Source organism: Haematobia irritans, chromosome 1 (assembly GCF_050003625.1).
Source record: "Haematobia irritans isolate KBUSLIRL chromosome 1, ASM5000362v1, whole genome shotgun sequence".
NCBI classification, from domain to species: Eukaryota; Metazoa; Arthropoda; class Insecta; order Diptera; family Muscidae; genus Haematobia; species Haematobia irritans.
In genome coordinates this window covers 70,646,885-70,665,831 of record NC_134397.1, presented here as the reverse complement: position 1 = coordinate 70,665,831, position 18,947 = coordinate 70,646,885, and the positions used below count along the sequence as shown (strand labels likewise).

The window sequence follows — 18,947 nt, the reverse complement described above, 5'->3', positions numbered from 1 at the left end:
CGTTTTGTTTGTTATTGTTGGTTTATTCTTCAATCAGCTAAAACCATGCATTGACTAAACTACAAGTGTAGCTTAAGGAAAAGTATGATTGCCAAATTTATTTGGGTAAAGTCCCATAGACTGCAAGATGGTTGGAAGTACAGCTGTTTCGGAATTACCACATTTCTCATCAGCATCCTATACTTGGAGCAAAACAAAAAATTTTTCTATAGAAAATTTTGTTTCTATAGAAAATTTTGTCCACATTTTATTTCTATAGAATACTTTGTCAACATTTTATTTCTATAGAAAATTTTGTCAAAATTTTATTTCTATAGAAAATTTTATCAAAATTTTATTTCTATAGAAAATTTTATTTCTTTAGAAGATTTTGTCAACATTTTATTCCTATAGAACATTTTGTAAAATATTGTATTTTTATAGGAAATTCTACTAATATTGCCAAAGAGAAAAAAATCTACCATTTTTGGTAGAATTTTACCAAGTGTGGCAACCATGGTTGGAATGGTGACATGTTTATACCCTGCGCCACACTGTGGAACAAGGTATTACAAGTTAGTACATATGTTTGCAACACCCAGAAGGAGACGAGGTAGACATATGGTGTCTTTGGCAATATTGCTTAGGATGGGTCCCTGAGGCGATGTAGCGATGTCCGTCTGTCTGTCTGTCTGTCCGTGAACACATTTTTGTAATCAAAGTCTAGGTCGCAATTTTAGTCCAATCGAAAATTCAGCACAAGTATTCGCCACAAGTATGTATTTTGGGTCAGAATAGAATCCTATTGATTTTGGAAGAAATCGGTTCATTTTTAGATATAGCTCCCATATATATATTTCGCCCGATATGCACCTATATGTCCCCAGAAGCCAGAGTTTTACCCTAATTTGCTTAATATTTTGCACAAGAAGAACAATTAGTACTATAGTCAATTGTGCCAAATTTTATTGAAATCGATTCAGATTTAGATATAACCCCCATATATATCTTTCGCCCGATTTGGACTAATATGGTACCAGATATTGTATGAAGCCAGAGTTTTACCCCAATTTGGTTGAAATTTTGCACTAGGAGTACAATGAGTAGTGTAGTCAAGTGTGCCAAATTTTATTGAAATCGGTTCAGATTTATATATAGCTCCCATATATGTATATCGTTCGCCCGATTTACACTCATATGACCACAGTGGCCAATCTTTTACACCGATTTACTTGAAATTTTGCACAGGGAGTAGAATTAGCATTGCAGCTATGCCTGCCAAATTTGGTTGAAATCGGTTCAGATTTAGATATATCTCCCATATATAGCTTTCATATGACCACAGAGGCCAATTTTTAACACCGATTTTGTTGAAATTTTGCACAGGGAGTAGAATTAGCATTATAGCTATGCGTGCCAAATTTGGTTGAAATCGGTTCAGATTTAGATATAGCTCCCATATATATGTTTATGTCTGATTTCGACAAAAATGGTCAAAATACCAACATTTTCCTTGTAAAATCGCCACTGCTTAGTCGAAAAGTTGTAAAAATGACTCTAATTTTTCTAAACTTCTAATGCATATATATCGAGCGATAAATCATAAATAAACTTTTGCGAAGTTTCCTTAAAATTGCTTCATATTTAAATGTTTCCCATATTTTTTTACTAACATTGTGTTCCACCCTAGTGCATTAGCCGACTTAAATTTTGAGTCTATAGATTTTGTAGAAGTCTATCAAATTCTGTCCAGATCGAGTGATATTTAAATGTATGTATTTGGGACAAACGTTTATATATAGCACCCAACACATTTGACGGATGTGATATGGTATCGAAAATTTAGATGTACAAGTTATGTGGGGTATAATATAGTCGGCCCCGACCGACTTTAAACTTTCTTTACTTGTTTAATTAAAAAGGCGATCCACGGTGAGAAGTATTTTTTTTTTTGATTGTTGTTTAATTGAGTGCATTTTCTTTCTCTGCAGTATCATCTTTTCTAGGAAATGCTTATAATACCCCTTTCCCATAATTCAAGTTGTTTGACCAACATTGAGTATCCACTGGAACATTTCCTTCCATTCTTTAAACATCTCGTTTTGTGGGTGGGAATCAGGAAACGGAAACGTTATTGCTAAGCTGGAGAATGTGCGAAAGGTGACAATGAAACTCAAAAATACTTACCAAGCTCTAGCACAACAGGAAGAATAAAAGAATTATTAAGAAATTCTTTGTCACTGTATTGTGAATATAGAAATAAAAAATATTTTATGTGGCACTCTCTACATATACAATATTGTATATTATTCATGTGATCTAGATGTTTATCGATGTCATTAGAACTTTAATGGGGAACACATGTTTGTTAATCCTTATTATCCTTTCTTATGGTTATAAAGTTTGTAGTTTATGTGATACAAGGTATAATACGCTGTGAATATTTTGAAATTCCTATTAACTTATTAAACAGAACATGTGGTAGCAGTAATTACGGAATAGATGATTTCTAAGAGTCTTTTTTGGTTTATTCTATAATTTGTGATAGTTTTTTGGGTAAAAGTACAATTAACCGTGATCGTCGGAGTAAGTTTTCTAAAAATCTAATAATGTCAGAAAATGTTTTTTTTTTTTTTTTGGAAAAATTGTTATGTGACAATATTTGATTCTAAATTACCATTCATTACTTGTATTGAGGAATTTAATGAAAATACAAAACTACATATTATTACAATATTTATTGGAGCTTATTGGACAAGAAGATTAAGGGAATTTATACTATTAAGTTACTGAAAAGAAAATCTCGCAAGCCTGATTATATATACATATGTTTCAGTGTTGAATAATAAACATTTCTATAGTTTTTAGTGAGATCTGGCCGGGTGATATGATTCAATTAAACATTTTTTGTCTCAATTTTAATGTAATTTTGTTTTGTGTGTACATAATTTGTAAACGAAATTTTTATAATATATAATTTATTTTTTATCTTTGCAGGTATCGTCAGACACGTTTTAGTTCTAGACGTATACGAAAACGAGTGATATTTAAACATGGTGATTGCAATGTGGTACAGGGTAATGTTGCCAAGAGGAGAAGAAGATATCTACAGGTGAGTAGTCTTAATAAAAAGATGAAATAAAACAAGTATACAGGGCCGTAAGATCGGACAGTTCAGACAGGCCGAATCTTATGTACGCTGCACCATGGATGGCACAGTTCAGTTCAGTTTTACTAAAAACTGCATTCATAATCGAATTACTTCGGTTGTGATAATACTTGACAATGGCAAGGTATCTTAAAATTTCTTTTAAATTGTAAGTTAGTCCATATGAAGTATATCCCCCATGTTCCGAAATTCGGAATCGCAAAATTTTCTTTTGGCCATAATTTCTTAATTCTGAAACTTAAAAACATAAATCTTTGTAATATAGTTCACTTCAATGAGAAGTTCGAATTAAAATTGTTTTGGAGTCCGAGAGAGTCTCAAGTTTTTCCTTACAAGAAAAATAAAATCTTGCGATTCCGAATATCAGAATATGAGGGTATGTTATACATAGAATGTAAGATAACAAAACTAAATAAGCCTCCTTTGTTTCCAATTGTTTTGTATAGAGAAATCTATAAACCGCTATGAACCAAGTTCCGCAAGTTAATCAGAGGGCGAAAATTCAACCGGATTGGTTGAATTTTTTTCCTCAAACCTCATTGAGAATTCACACCTTAGGAGTCGGTTTATATGGGGGTTATTTATAATTATTGACAAATTTCTGCATGATTATTAAAAAGCATATAATGACATTACGTATCAAATTTAAACCGGATCGTATGGCATTTTTTCCTCCATGACAAGGAGCCACCGTATGCATGCCCCCTTTGCATACGCACAGTTGTGGGTTCAAACCCTGTTTCAACCAAACCCAAAAAAGTTTTTCAGCGGTGGAATATCCCCTCTCAGTAATCCTGGTGATATTCCTATGTGTTTCGAAGCTTCTCCAAGTTGTTTCACTGCAATGTGGAACGTTGTTCGGATTCGGCTATAAAAAGGAAGACCATTGTCATTGAGCTAAATGTAGAATCGGGCAGCACCAGTGTGGTATAAGGACTTGGACTGAATAGTCTAAATGAGCCTGTAATATCTGGCTGCCACTATACCTAACCTTCCTCCATGAGAAGGTATATGATCACCTCAAACATGTTTCAAGAGCAAAATGTTATATTTGGATGGTGACCACGTAACAATTTTATCGCAACCATATTATTTTCTCGGAAATTATGTATCTGTTTTCGGAAAGCATTTTATGTTTGGCGAGAAAACATGTTACGTGGGCATCATCCAAAAATAACATTTTACTCTTGAAACATGGTTGGTGTCATCATATTTCTTCTCTGCGTGATATGGACAAAGCGTTGTCAAAATCAGAACTTTTGTACTTTAGAGGTGTACATTTTACAGGTGTACTTTTTACTTGCAATTAACGAAATTACGCCCTATTACAGAAGAAAACATTAACTAAAAGTAAAGAAAAAACCATTGGCGGCAAATCATGACCATTTTAACCATACAGTAGTTCATTTTTAATATTTTTTGGTCATTGAACTTTATACCCATGTTAGGTTCATAAAATGTTTGAGACATACTTAATTGGCCTCTGGAAAATTTTGCAAAAAATAATAAAATTTAACTATAAACAATAAAATTAAATTAAAACAAGTAAGGAATGTCTAAAGTCGGGCGGGGCCGACTATATTATACTCTGCACCACTTTGTAAAGGGTTATACGGTCAAAATTTGGTCAATATAAACTTGACGTATTTATTTCAATTTTGCATTTAAAAAACCTGAACACCCCTCATTTTGAAGGTGTGTGTGTGTAGAATGTTGTTCCTATTTTGATTTTGGAATTCACTCTTCAGTTGTCAAAATGCCGTCCAAGCAAGAAGAGCAGCGTATCAAAATTTTGCTCGCGCACCGCGAATATCCGAGCTACTCGCACGCAAAGCTGGCAAAATCGCTAAAAGTTGCCAAATCGACCGTTACAAATGTAATTAAAGTGTTTGGGGAACGTTTGTCGACAGCCAGGAAGTCTGGATCGGGGGGAAATCGAAAACCGGAAGCCGCTGAGACGACAAAGAGAGTTGCCGGTAGTTTCAAGCGAAACCCTAACCTCTCTCTCCGAGATGCCGCAAATAAGCTGGGTGTATCGCCTACAACCGTGCATCGAGCCGGACTATCGACTTACAAGAAGGTAGTGACTACAAATCGCGATGATAAACAAAATACGACGGCCAAAGCGCGATCCCGGAGGCTGTACACGACGATGCTGACGAAGTTTGACTGCGTGGTACTGGACGACGAAACCTACGTCAAAGCCGACTACAAGCAGCTTCCGGGACAGGAGTTTTATACGGCAAAAGAAAGGGGAAAGGTAGCAGATATTTTCAAGCACATAAAACTGTCAAAGTTCGCAAAGAAATATCTGGTTTGGCAAGCCATCTGTACCTGTGGCTTGAAAAGCAGCATTTTCATAGCTTCCGGGACTGTCAACCAAGAAATTTACGTGAATGAGTGTTTGAATAAACGTCTGCTGCCTTTCGTGAAGAAACACGGTTGTTCCGTACTGTTTTGGCCGGATTTGGCATCTTGCCATTACGGTAAAAAGGCCATGGAGTGGTACGCCGCCAACAACGTGCAGGTGGTTCCCAAGGACAAGAACCCTCCCAACACGCCAGAGCTCCGCCCAATTGAGAAATACTGGGCTATTGTCAAGCAGAACCTAAAGAAGACCAAAAAAACTGCTAAGGACGAGCAGCAGTTCAAGGCAAACTGGCTTTCTGCGGCGAAGAAGGTGGACAAGGTGGCTGTACAAAATCTGATGGCAGGTGTCAAGCGTGAGGCCCGGCAATTTAGATTTGGAAAAGCGAAAGCCTAAGTGAATATTTTTCCTGAATTTTATACTAACTAAACTTGAAAAAGAAATTTAATTTGATTTTTTAAATAAACGATTTCACCGATTTACACGCGTTTTCCATTGACAAAATTTTGACCGTATCACCCTTTAGATCCACATTTTCGATACCATATCAAATCCGTCCAATGTGTTGGATGCTATATGCCCCCATATATACTCTATATGTCTGACCAGATATGGACAGAGCTCTACAATACTTATGGACTTTAAATTTAAGTCGGCTAATGCCCTGAGGTAGAACACAATGTTAGTAAAAACAAGTAAGGAAAGTCTAAAGTCGGGCGGGGCCGACTATATTATACCCTGCACCACTTTGTAGATCTAAATTTTCGATACCATATCACATCCGTCAAATGTGTTGGGGCTATATATAAAGGTTTGTCCCAAATACATACATTTAAATATCACTCGATCTGGACAGAATTTGATAGACTTCTACAAAATCTATAGACTCAAAATTTAAGTCGGCTAATGCACTAGGGTGGAACACAATGTTAGTAAAAAACAAGAAAGGAAAGTCTAAAGTCGGGCGGGGCCGACTATATTATACCCTGCACCACTTTGTAGATCTAAATTTTCGATACCATATCACATCCGTCAAATGTGTTGGGGCTATATATAAAGGTTTGTCCCAAATACATACATTTAAATATCACTCAAGACGATAGCCTTTGTAGCTAGTGCTTTAATGTTTATTATAGTTTTTAGAATTGTAATAAATAAATAAATAAATAAATAAATATCACTCGATCTGGACAGAATTTGATAGACTTCTACAAAATCTATAGACTCAAAATTTAAGTCGGCTAATGCACTAGGGTGGAACACAATGTTAGTAAAAAAATATGGGAAACATTTAAATCTGGAGCAATTTTAAGAAAACTTCGCAAAAGTTTATTTATGATTTTTCGCTCCATGTATATGTATTAGAAGTTTAGGAAAATTAGAGTCATTTTTACAACTTTTCGACAAAGCAGTGGCGATTTTACAAGGAAAATTTTGGTATTTTGACCATTTTTGTCGAAATCAGAAAAACATATATATGGGAGCTATATCTAAATCTGAACCGATTTCAACCAAATTTGGCACGCATAGCTACAATGCTAATTCTACTCCCTGTGTAAAATTTCAACTAAATCGGAGTTAAAAATTGGCCTCTACGGTCATATGAGTGTAAATCGGGCGAAAGCTATATATGGGAGATATATCTAAATCTGAACCGATTTCAACCAAATTTGGCACGCATAGCTACAATGCTAATTCTACTCCCTGTGCAAAATTTCAACTAAATCGGAGCAAAAAATTGGCCTCTGTGGTCATATGAGTGTAAATCGGGCGAAAGCTATATATGGGAGCTATATCTAAATCTGAACCGATTTCAACCAAATTTGGCACGCATAGCTACAATGCTAATTATACTCCCTGTGCAAAATTTCAACTAAATCGGAGCAAAAAAATTGGCCTCTGTGGTCATTTGAGTGTAAATCGGGCGAAAGCTATATATGGGAGCTATATCTAAATCTGAACCGATTTGGCTGATATTTTGCACGTTTTTCGAGACTCATAAAATATTCAGATGTACGGAATTTGAGGAAGATCGCTTGATATACACGCCAATTATGACCAGATCGGTGAAAAATATATATGGCAGCTATATCTAAATCTGAACCGATTTTTTTGCAAAATCAATAGGGATCGTCTTTGAGCCGAAACAGGACCCTATACCAAATTTTAGGACAATCGGACTAAAACTGCGAGCTGTACTTTGCACACAAAAATACATCAACAGACAGACAGACGGACAGACAGACAGACGGACAGACAGACAGACGGACGGACATCGCTAAATCGACTCAGAATTTAATTAATTAATTTAAACAATTTTTCGACTTAGAAGTGGCGATTTTATGAGGAAAATGTGTGTATTTTGGCCATTTTAGCCCAAATCTGAAAAACATATATATGGGAGCTATATCGAAATCTGAACCAATTTCAACTAAATTTGGCATGGATACTTAGTATGTTAATTCTACTCTCTGTGCAAAATATCACGTAAATCGGACTGCAACTTGAACTATATGGTCATATGACGTAAAATCGGGCGAAAGATATATATGGGAGTTATATCTAAATCTGAACCGATTTCAATCAAAATTGGTACACTTGACTATAGTACTAATAGTTTTCTTTGTGCAAAATTTCAAGCAAATTAGAGTAAAAATCTGGCTTCTGGGGCCATATCAGTCCATATGGGGCGAAAGATATATATGGGAGCTATATCTTAATCTGAACCTATTTCAATCAAAATTGGTACACTTGACTATAGTACTAATAGTTTTCTTTGTGCAAAATTTCAAGCAAATTAGAGTAAAAATCTGGCTTCTGGGGCCATATCAGTCCATATCGGGCGAAAGATATATATGGGAGCTATATCTAAATCTGAACCGATTTCTTCCAAAATCAATAGGTTTCTCTTCTGACCTAAAACAGAAGCTTATGCAAAATTTGAAGTCGATTGGATTAAAACTGCGACCTAGACTTTGATCACAAAAATGTGTTCACAGACAGACGGACATGGCTAGATCGACTCAGGGACCCACCCTGAACATTATTGCCAAAGACACCATGTGTCTATCTCGTCTCCTTCTGGGTGTTGCAAACATATGTACAAACTTATAATACCCTGTTCCACAGTGTGGCGTATATTTAGCTTTGATTTTCAGTGTACAGACATATTAGTAATATCACTATGTAAATTCATCCGGGAAATCTGTTTTTGAAAAAGTTTAAAACTCTAAAAGTCGACTTTTTCAAATTTTCAAAAGATTGGCTTTTTGAGTTTGATTACAAACCCTACCCAAATCGTTAGTTTTTCATTAGAAATTCTTCGTTTTGCCTTTACCCGTTTACAAATTGCCGACATTTTATCAATTAATTTTACGATTTCATCCCACTGTACATACCATTATCTTGAGGCTATTTCAAGGAATTTTATCAATTTTAACTGAAATCAAATCTCGTCTCTTAATTAAAATCTCTAGACGAAAGATAGTCCACGCTATTCAATAATCTGTTATCTGTTTTCTTTTTTTTTACAATTATTACCTCATCATAAAATGCCTACCCAGTCGTAGCAATTCATTGATTATCAGCATCAAATATTGGCCTTTTCTATCGAATATAGATTTTATTTTGATCATTGCGATTTGTGTTTTACACTCTACTGCTGCCAAGATGTCTGTGAAGGCAGTCAATGTCATCGAGAACCTCGTAATGTTGTCAAGTGTTTGCATTGCACCACAAAGCGAAAGCAATTTGACTTAATCTCACATCGCTCGAAGATCTTTCATGTTTGAATTTTAGTTTACATTCGATTAGGCACACATATCCATTTGTTAATTAGTGTGAAATGTTCTCAGTTCCCATCGGAAATGATGTGAACATTAACAGGTTAATTGGATCTAATGTGATTACATTGATATCAACACTATTAGATTAAATGCTTTTGTGAACGTGTCATTAACTATTTAAAATTTGCTATGAACAATAACTTTAATTAGGAAAAATGCTGAATAATTTGATTACTCTGAAAATCATATTAGAATTGAAGGAGAATTGAATTATGCGAATTTCTTAGGTAAAGGTAAAGCAGGATCCGGGTAATTCATTACATTTACAAAAGAAACAAGAAAAATATAAATTCTTCCCGGCAGCCACTGTAGAGCAATGGCCCGCTTTGCATATACAGTGTTATGGGATTTTCAGCGGTGGATTATTCTCTCTTAGTAATGCTTCAAAGTTGTTTCACAGCAATGTGAGACTCGGTTATAAAAAGTAGGTCCCTTATCGGTTTCTAAACCACTCGTCTGACACCGAACAAATTTATTTCAGTAATAGTTCACTTTATTTGTTACAACCTTACAAAAGCATTTCGATCTATTGCATTGAGAAATGAAGCTATATATTTCTATTTGGCTGGCTTTCTTTAGAGTACTCCAGCAGTTTTTATTTCTCGTACGAGTTTTCGTTACCGTAACACTGTCAGTGTTATGCCAGAAATTATTTAACTCTTTGACGAAAGAACGAATGCAACACATATTGCAAAATGATCTTGGACCATTGAAGTTCAAGTAAATATGGTCGAAAGCTCGGCCAGACCATATCTTATGTATCTTCCACCCTGGATTGCGCAGAAAGTTCCACTAAAGACTGTCATCCAAAATCGAATTACTTGGGTAACAGTTGCCAACGGCAAGCGTTCTTAAAATTGTAAATTACACTAAATTATAACTTAGTCCATATGGAGTTTTTTCAAATAAAATAAAATAAAATAAAATAAAATAAAATAAAATAAAATAAAACAAAATAAAATAAAATAAAATACCTACACGGATGAAAAAGACTGTTTTTCATATGTTTGGCTATAAACATTATATGTTTGGAACATAAATTTTAAACACAATATTTTTGAGTGCAAGCATATAATGTTCATAAACTATCATAACATGTTTGGGACATATATCTTAATATGTTAGGACATATTATGTTTGGGACATAAAATGTTTGTAAATATAATATGCTTGGATGCAAACATATATTAATTTAGAAATAGCCTATAAACATATATGTGTTTAGTAGCTTGGAGCGCTATTTAACAGGGAGCGATATTGAATTAAGTTGGTGGTTGTTGCTTGTTATTACAAAATTAACATTTTAGTTTTCCTTGGGCAATTGATCAGCTACTTCTTTGATCCTTACAAACTGTGTGGTCCGCTGTTCGAATCCCCGTCCGGCAAAAGGTAAAATTAAAATAAAATAAAAATCATAAAATTGAATAATTTCTTCTACAATGTTTGTATTACAGAAAAAGGTGCTAAGAACTAAAAAATCTCGTGGAAGTGAGAAAGATGTGGGGGAATATACAATTGGACAGAAACAAAATTTTGAGCATTAAGGTCGAAAACCTATGTTGTTAGCACTTATATTACCTGTTTATTTTCATAATTCATTATGATTGTAAATATATAAATAAATAAATAAAATTTTGAGCACAATATTGTTTGGGAGAATTTTTTTAAGCATATAATATTTTTGGGTGCAAAATGCTTCCAAACATTTTATATGTTCACATAATAACATATTGTTTTTTGGAAGACAACATTATTGAATTTGGATGCAAAAATACAAAATGTTTGGAACTTAGAATACCCAAACATATATTGTTTAGACCAATATGCTTTCAAACATATTATATATTGGAAGAGATCAAACATATAAATGTTTGGGCAATACCCAAAAATATATATGCTTGAAGCAAAATATGTTTGGGAGTATATGTTACAGAAGCGATTTTTTGTGAGGGTGTATATAAGCCACTATAACTCTTGATCGATTCATATAGAGATATCTATAATTATGAACCGATATGAAACAATTTCGGTATGGTAAATAGAAGGCCAAATTCAAAGCACCAGGATGAAATTTGTTTCTCCATGAGCAAAAATTTGGACATCAGTTTATATCTTTGTATGAATATTAAAACGCACGTACAGATTTCCCATTTGCATCGGATGATGATGTCAAATCCGGAGATCGGTTTGTATGGGAGCTACATATAATAATGGACCGATATCGACCAATGGTTGCTAGAGATCATATACTCGTACTTATATCACGTACCAAATTTTAACAGGATCGAACGAAATCTACTCCTTCCAGAGGAAACGGAATTCAATTTTTTTCATATGGGGGATAAATATAATTATGGACAATATGAAGCAAGTTTTGCACAATTGTTAGATATATCATATATACCACATAGGAAAACATTTGTGCCTTCCGAAGGATCTGGAAGTCAAATCTGGCGATCGGTTTATATGGGGGCTATATATTATTATGGACAGATTTTCACGATTGTTAGAGGGCATATACTGGCATCAAGTTTTAAGTTTCAACTTAATCGGATGAAATTTGATATCGAGCTTGGAATACAAAAATAAAATTTTGCTATAATTGACTAGAACTATTTTTAAAAAAATATTTGAACTTTAAGCTTTTTTCGAAAATGGGGTTAAATTACGTGGATGGTGTAAATGAATGAATGGTACGATTTTAGCCAAGTTAAATATTTTGTATTATGTATTTGTAGTGGTTTTTGAACTAAAACCACAAAAAATAAATTTGACCAAATTAAATTTTGAAAATTGTTTAAAGTTTTAAGATTTTCTACCCAAAATGAATAATCTTCAAAGGACTCCAAAAAAAAAAAAAAAAAAACAAGTATATAAAAACAAGTAAATAAAATTCTGACAAAATTTTATTTCTATAGAAATAAAATTTTGACAGAATTTTCTATAGAAATAAAATCTTGAAAAAAATTTTGTATTGTAATAAAATTTTGCCAAAATTTTCTATAGAAATAACATCTTGAAAAAATTTTGTATTGTAATAAAATTTTGACAACATTTTCTATAGAAATAAAATCTTGACAAAATTTTGTATTGTAATAAAATGTTGACAAAATTTTCTATAGAAATAAAATTTGGTAGATTTTTTTAGGGGATCGGCTATATATAACTATAGACCGATATGGACCAAGTTTGGTTATTAGCGGCCATACACTAGCGCAATGTATCAAATTTCACAACGTGCCAAATTTCAACCGGATCGGGTGAATTTTGCTCTTCCAAGGGGCTCCCCAAGCCAAATCTGGGGATCGGTTTATATGGGGGCTACATATAGTTATGAACCGATGTGGACCAATTTTTGCATGATTATTAAAGAGCACACTCAAAAAAAAGTGAACTCACTATTTCACTAAAGCCAATTTAACTATATTTTAGTTCATGAACGTATTATATTTGGTGAAAGTTTCATTTACTCTAAAAATTTTTTGCGTACGTTAGTTAAATGAACTAAAAGACGGGAAAAAATTATACACAAGTTAAGGATAGAGATTTACTAAATTCGTATTTGTCATAAAATAGTTCATTATTTCTCCAAACTTGTAAATTTTACTACAAAAGCGTCCATCATGAACTTCGTACACGCAAAGAAAAAAAACGTTTGGAAAGCGTGCACCGAAAACGTTTTTCTTTTGTTAGAGTTTTTTGAATTGCTTCGAAAATTTTAAACTTTTATCACCAAAAAAATTCGTTTGTTACAAAATTTTTATTTTTTCAATAAAAAAAGTTATTTTTGAAATAACAACACAGTCCATTTCGTTTATATCAAACACTGTTCTTTTCTGACTTTAGGTCTTTAATAAGACACATTTTACAGTTCAAAATTTAATATAGTACAACGTAATGTTGAACATTTTTTCGGAATCTTCCGAATATATCTGGAATATATGTAAAAAAAAAAACAAAAGCAAAAAAAAAACTTTGGCCGAAGCAGGGATCGAACCCACGACCCTTGGCATGAGAGTCGGACGTAGCTACCACTGCTCCACGGTGCCAAACTAAATGTTTTTTCCGGTAAATAAACTTTGTTTATTCGGTTCGTGGGCGCCGCAAGCTATGCTATATAAATATAACTTATATGGATATTTATCTATTGATGACCATAACAGGTACATAGCTCAGTGGTTAGTGTGTTGGCTTACAATGTGCATGGTCCGCGGTTCGATTCTCCGTCCAGGCGAAAGGTAAAAAAAATTTTAAAAATTTATAAAATCGTATAATTTCTTCTACATTGTTGGTATTACAGGAAAAGGTGTTAAGAACTAAAAATCCTCGTGGATGTGAGAAAGATGTGAGGGACAATGCAATTAGCAAGAAAATAATGTTTTTTTTTGAGCTAGTCTTTATGAAATTGTTTTTACATCCTGGAAAAGAATAAACGTTTATCACAAAAAGTATATACTTTTCTTCCAAATACACTTCCTTACAGCGAAAAGCAAATGAGAAACGAACTTTGTTTGTCTAAAATTTCGTTTGGGAGGAAAGAATTATTTTTTTGCGTGTATGTCACTAAAGACATTTTTGCAATATTGAACTCCAATTTTTTCCTTCAAACTACACAATTTTCTTTAAAAAGTGAAAAAATTATTATGTCTAATAAATTTTCTTGAATTTGTAGAAAAATATTTACTTATTTTTGTGATATCGGCGTGATGCCAGCGCTTGTAATACTGTTTAGTTAAAAATTTCTAAAAATTTCAAAATTTTCTAAAATTAATCAAAAGTTTTCTTCCTGGTGGGTTCACTGTTTTTTCAGTGCATATACTAACACCTTGTACCAAATATCAACCGAATCGAATGAAATTTGCTTCTCTTAGAGGCTCAGCAAGCCAAAGCTGGGGATCGGTTTATATGGGGGCTATATATAATTATGCATCGGTTGGGACCAATTTTTGCATGATTGTTAGAGACCATAAACTAACACCACGTGCCAAATTTCAACCGGATCGAATGAATTTTGCCCATCTACGGGGCTCCGGAGATCAAATCTGGGGATCGGTTTATATAGGGGCTATATATAATTATGCACCGACGGGGACAAATTTTTGGATGGTTGTTAGAGACCATACACTAACACCATGTACCAAACTTAAATCGGACCGGATGAAATGTTCTTCTCTTAGAGGCTACGCATGCCAGATTGGGAGATCGGTTTATATGGGGGCTATATATAATTATGAACCGATGTGGACCAATTTTTGCATAGTAGTTATAGACTATATACTTACACCATGTTCCAAATTTCAGCCGAATTGGATGAAATTTGCATCTCTTACAGGCTCCGCAAGCTAAATCTGGGGATCAGTTTATATTGGGGCTATATATAATTATGAACCGATACGGATCAATTTTTGCATGGTTATTAGCGAGCATATACTAAAACCATGTACCAAATTTCAACCGGATCGGATGAAATTTTCTTCTCTTAGAGGCTCAGATAACCAAATCTGGGGATGGGTTTATATGGGGGCTTTATATAATTATGCACCGAGGGGGACCAATTTTTGCATGGTTGTTAGAGACCATATACTAACACCATGTATCAAATTTAAACCGGATTGGATGAATTTTGCCCATCCTCGAGGCTCCGGAGGTCAAATCTGGGGATCGGGTTATATATAATTATGCACCGAGGGGGACCAATTTTTGCATGGTTGTTAGAGACCATATACTAACACCATGTACCAAATTTAAGCCGGATCCGATGAAATTTTCTTCTTTTAGAGGCTCCGCATGCCAGATTTGGAGATCGGGTTATATCGGTTTATATAATTATGAACCGATGTGGACCAATTTTTGCATAGAAGTTATAGACTATATACTTAGATCAACCGGATCGGATGAAATTTGCTTCTCTTAGAGGCTCAGCAAACCAAATCTGGGGATCGGTTTATATGGGGGCTATATATAATGATTGTTAGAGACCATATACTTGGTTAGGTTAGATTAGGTGGCAGTCCGATGTATCAGGCTCACTTAGACTATTCAGTCCATTGTGATACCACATTGGTGAACTTCTCTCTTATCACTGAGTGCTGCCTGATTCCATGTTAAGCTCAATGACAAGACCATATACCAACACCATGTGCCAAATTTCAACCGGATCGGATGAATTTTGCTTCTGCAATAGGCTTCGCAAGCCAAATCTGAGCGTCGGTTGATATTGGGGCTATACGTAAAAGTGGTCCGATATGGCCCATTTGCAATACCATCCGACCTACATCAATAACAACTACTTGTGCCAAGTTTCAAGTCGATAGCTTGTTTCGTTCGGAAGTTAGCGTGATTTCAACTGATGGACGGACATGCTTAGATCGACTCAGAATTTCACCACGACCCAGAATATATACTTTATGGGATCTTACAGCAATATTTCGATGTGTTACAAACGGAATGACAAAGTTAATATACCCCCCATCTTATGGTGGAGGGTATAAAAAATTATATCTCGCAATTTTGTTCTCACACTATTTTTTGCGTTGATTATAGAGTATATTATTGAATAAAAAAAATAAAATTCTGCAAGTTTTGCTTAGAAGTAATTTTAAAATATTTTTTTCTTTTGGAGTATAGTTTTGGTAAAAAAACCCTCATTTATAACATTTATGCAAATAACAGAATTTTATTTGATGAATGAATTTTTGTCATGCATTGCGTTTTATGTTAATCTTATGAGGTTTGGGTTTTCGATTTCGATCATCCACAAATCAGCCATTTTTATCTACCATAGATTGGATAACCTAAAATTTGGAAGACAATGTTAAGGAGTTGAAAGATACCTTGGCATCGGCAACGATAACTCCAACCCAAGTTATTCGGTTGTGGATGAAAATCTTTAGTAGAATTTTGCAAGCAAGCCATGGTGGAGGCAACATAAGATTCGGCCTGGCCAAACTAATGGCCTAACTTTTAAAATGTATTGGGAACTTTTTTCAGTATTCAGTTATTAGTTAAAACTATATTAACAAAATTATTTTTTGTCTGTGTAGATCTGTTTGTATAATGTTTTTTGTTTTCACAATTTCTATTATTTTATATATAAAATAATTAACTCTCTGTCACTCTCATTTCATTCTTGTAGGACATCTTTACCACACTTGTCGATGCCCAATGGCGATGGACGTTATTGGTTTTCGCTTGTAGTTTTCTCATATCATGGGCCTTCTTTGGTCTCATCTGGTGGACAATAGCCTTTGCCCACGGCGATCTGGAGTATATTAAACAGTACGAGGAGAATCCACTTGCCATGCAGAATGTGACACACACCATGTGTGTGACACAGATTCGTTCATTCATATCAGCATTTCTGTATTCGATTGAGACACAACACACCATCGGTTATGGCAATCGTTTTGTAACCGAAGAATGTCCCGAAGCCATATTCACCATATGTCTCCAGTGTATAACCGGTGTATTTATCCAAGCATTTATGGTGGGCATTGTCTTTGCGAAATTGTCGCGGCCAAAGAAGAGAGCCCAAACACTGCTATTCTCGCGTAATGCTGTGATATGTCATCGTGATGGTTTACCCTGTTTGATGTTTCGAGTGGGCGATATGCGTAAATCTCACATTATTGAGGCACACGTAAGGGCGCAGCTAATCAGGAAGAAGGTAAGTTGGTAGCACGTGGGGTTGAGAGAGAAGAACAGAAGAATGAGGATGCTTCATAGTTGTGAGTCATTGTTGTGACTTTGTCTTGTATGAGAGGATAAAGGAAACGTTTGTTTCACTTGAATTCACATACTAAGAAATACAAAATGCAATAGAAACTTTATCGATGAGTTTGTAGTGAAAAGCAGTTACTGTTGCATGTTTGAGTTGATATTAAATTCTCTATATATATAGTTTGGAAAAGTATATTACTCATTGATAAAGGATGAAGGATTACACATTTCTCGCAATAAGATAATTTAATGCAAGGAATTAGATGAATGTTTTTTTTATGGAAATGCACTAATTTTAGCTGGAGAATTTGTTAGCATAGGTTGCCGTAGCCCAAATACACAGACAACAAATATTTTGTTGGTTGGGGGAAAATAAACTAGCTCGAAAATTGAACTAATTTGTTTTCCATTTTTTTGAGATTGACCATTAGTAAAATAATAAACATTTGCAAACGTTTTTGAGGTTTTATCTACCGTTTACGAATTTTTTCCTTCTCATAAAAGTAAAAATTAAATAAAAGTAAGGAATACAAGTATATACAGCCGAAATTTCACATAGGCCGAATCTTATGTACTCTCTAACGTGATTACGTAAAAGTTCTACCAAAGACTGTCATCTGCAATCGAATGACTTGGGTTGTGGTAACAGTAGTACTCCCATGTGTAGGTTTATGTATATAATTATGAACCGATGTGGACCAATTTTTGCACGAGTGTTAGATCGCATATATTAACATTACGTAAAAATTTTAACCGGATCCGATGGATTTTTTTCAAGAGGACCCTGAAGACAAATCTGGGGATCGGTTTATATTGGGACTATATTTAATTATGGACCGATATGGACCAATTTTTGCACGGATGTTAGAGGGCATATGCTAACATTGCGCCATCAAATTCTAACCGGATTGGATGAAAGTTTCTCTTCCGATAGGCTACGCAAATAAATATGGGGGTCGATTTATATGGCGACTATACCTAAAAGTTATCCGATAGGGCCAATTTGCGATACCATCCGACCCATATCAATAACAACTAAAGGGTGATTTTTTGTCAACACTGGCTTAAACAGCTGACGCACGTTTGCTTCTTTAGTCAACCACAATTACTGTGATAAATTACTGAAACTGGTTTCAAGGAGACAACAATTCTAACGAGTAGTACGACGGTCTCTTCGAAAATCATGTTTGTCAAACTCTCACATTTCTTATCAGAATCCTCTACTTGCAACGGAACTATGAAGCAATTTTCAGAATAAATTTGGATAATTCACTAAACTAAAAGTAAATTACATTTGAACCTCCTCAATAAAGGTTTTTGGTAGTCGTCTTTGCTTTAAGAAATTTGCACAAAAAGATCCGAAACCATCTTGCAGTCTAAAGAGCTTTGGCCAAAATAAATTTGACAAACACACTTTTTCTCTGTTGGTTAGCTACTACCCTGCCAGCATTTCAAAGTTCTATTTCATCGCTATCACAGACTCGTGAGTGACACTACAACAATCGCCAACTGTGATAGGGGAAAGGTATCAAAAAGTAAGAAATGTTCTTGAAAGTATTTTACCATCGCTATTGTTATAAGAGCCATTTTATATTTTGTGATACACAAAGCGCAACTGGCTTATTAATTATTATTTTACTTAAAAACGAAAATGAAGTACTGAAAACATAGTTATTAAAATCGTGAAAGGTAACAGGTTGGCTGATAACAAAGAAACACACATTTTTTTGTCAAAATTCGTTTTTATTATTTAACATAGTTCCCTTCAAGGGCGATACAACGATTATAACGACCTTCCAATTTTTTGATACCATTTTGGTAGTACTCCTTCGCTTTTGCCTCAAAATAGGCCTCAGTTTCGGCGATC

The 18,947-nt window shown here is 34.4% G+C and overlaps 1 protein-coding gene across 5 annotated transcripts in view; it reads left to right on the top strand.

The window, feature by feature from the left end:
- The window catches only part of Irk1 (Inwardly rectifying potassium channel 1), a 192,252-nt gene that overhangs the window by 170,723 nt on the left and 2,582 nt on the right, over positions 1–18,947 (top strand). For all 5 annotated transcript variants that reach the window (XM_075290700.1, XM_075290699.1, XM_075290703.1 and 2 more), the window contains 2 exons: positions 2,977–3,091; positions 16,497–17,027. In XM_075290700.1, coding sequence (XP_075146815.1) covers positions 2,977–3,091; positions 16,497–17,027 — 646 coding nt within the window. The remainder of the gene's footprint in view (positions 1–2,976; positions 3,092–16,496; positions 17,028–18,947) is intronic.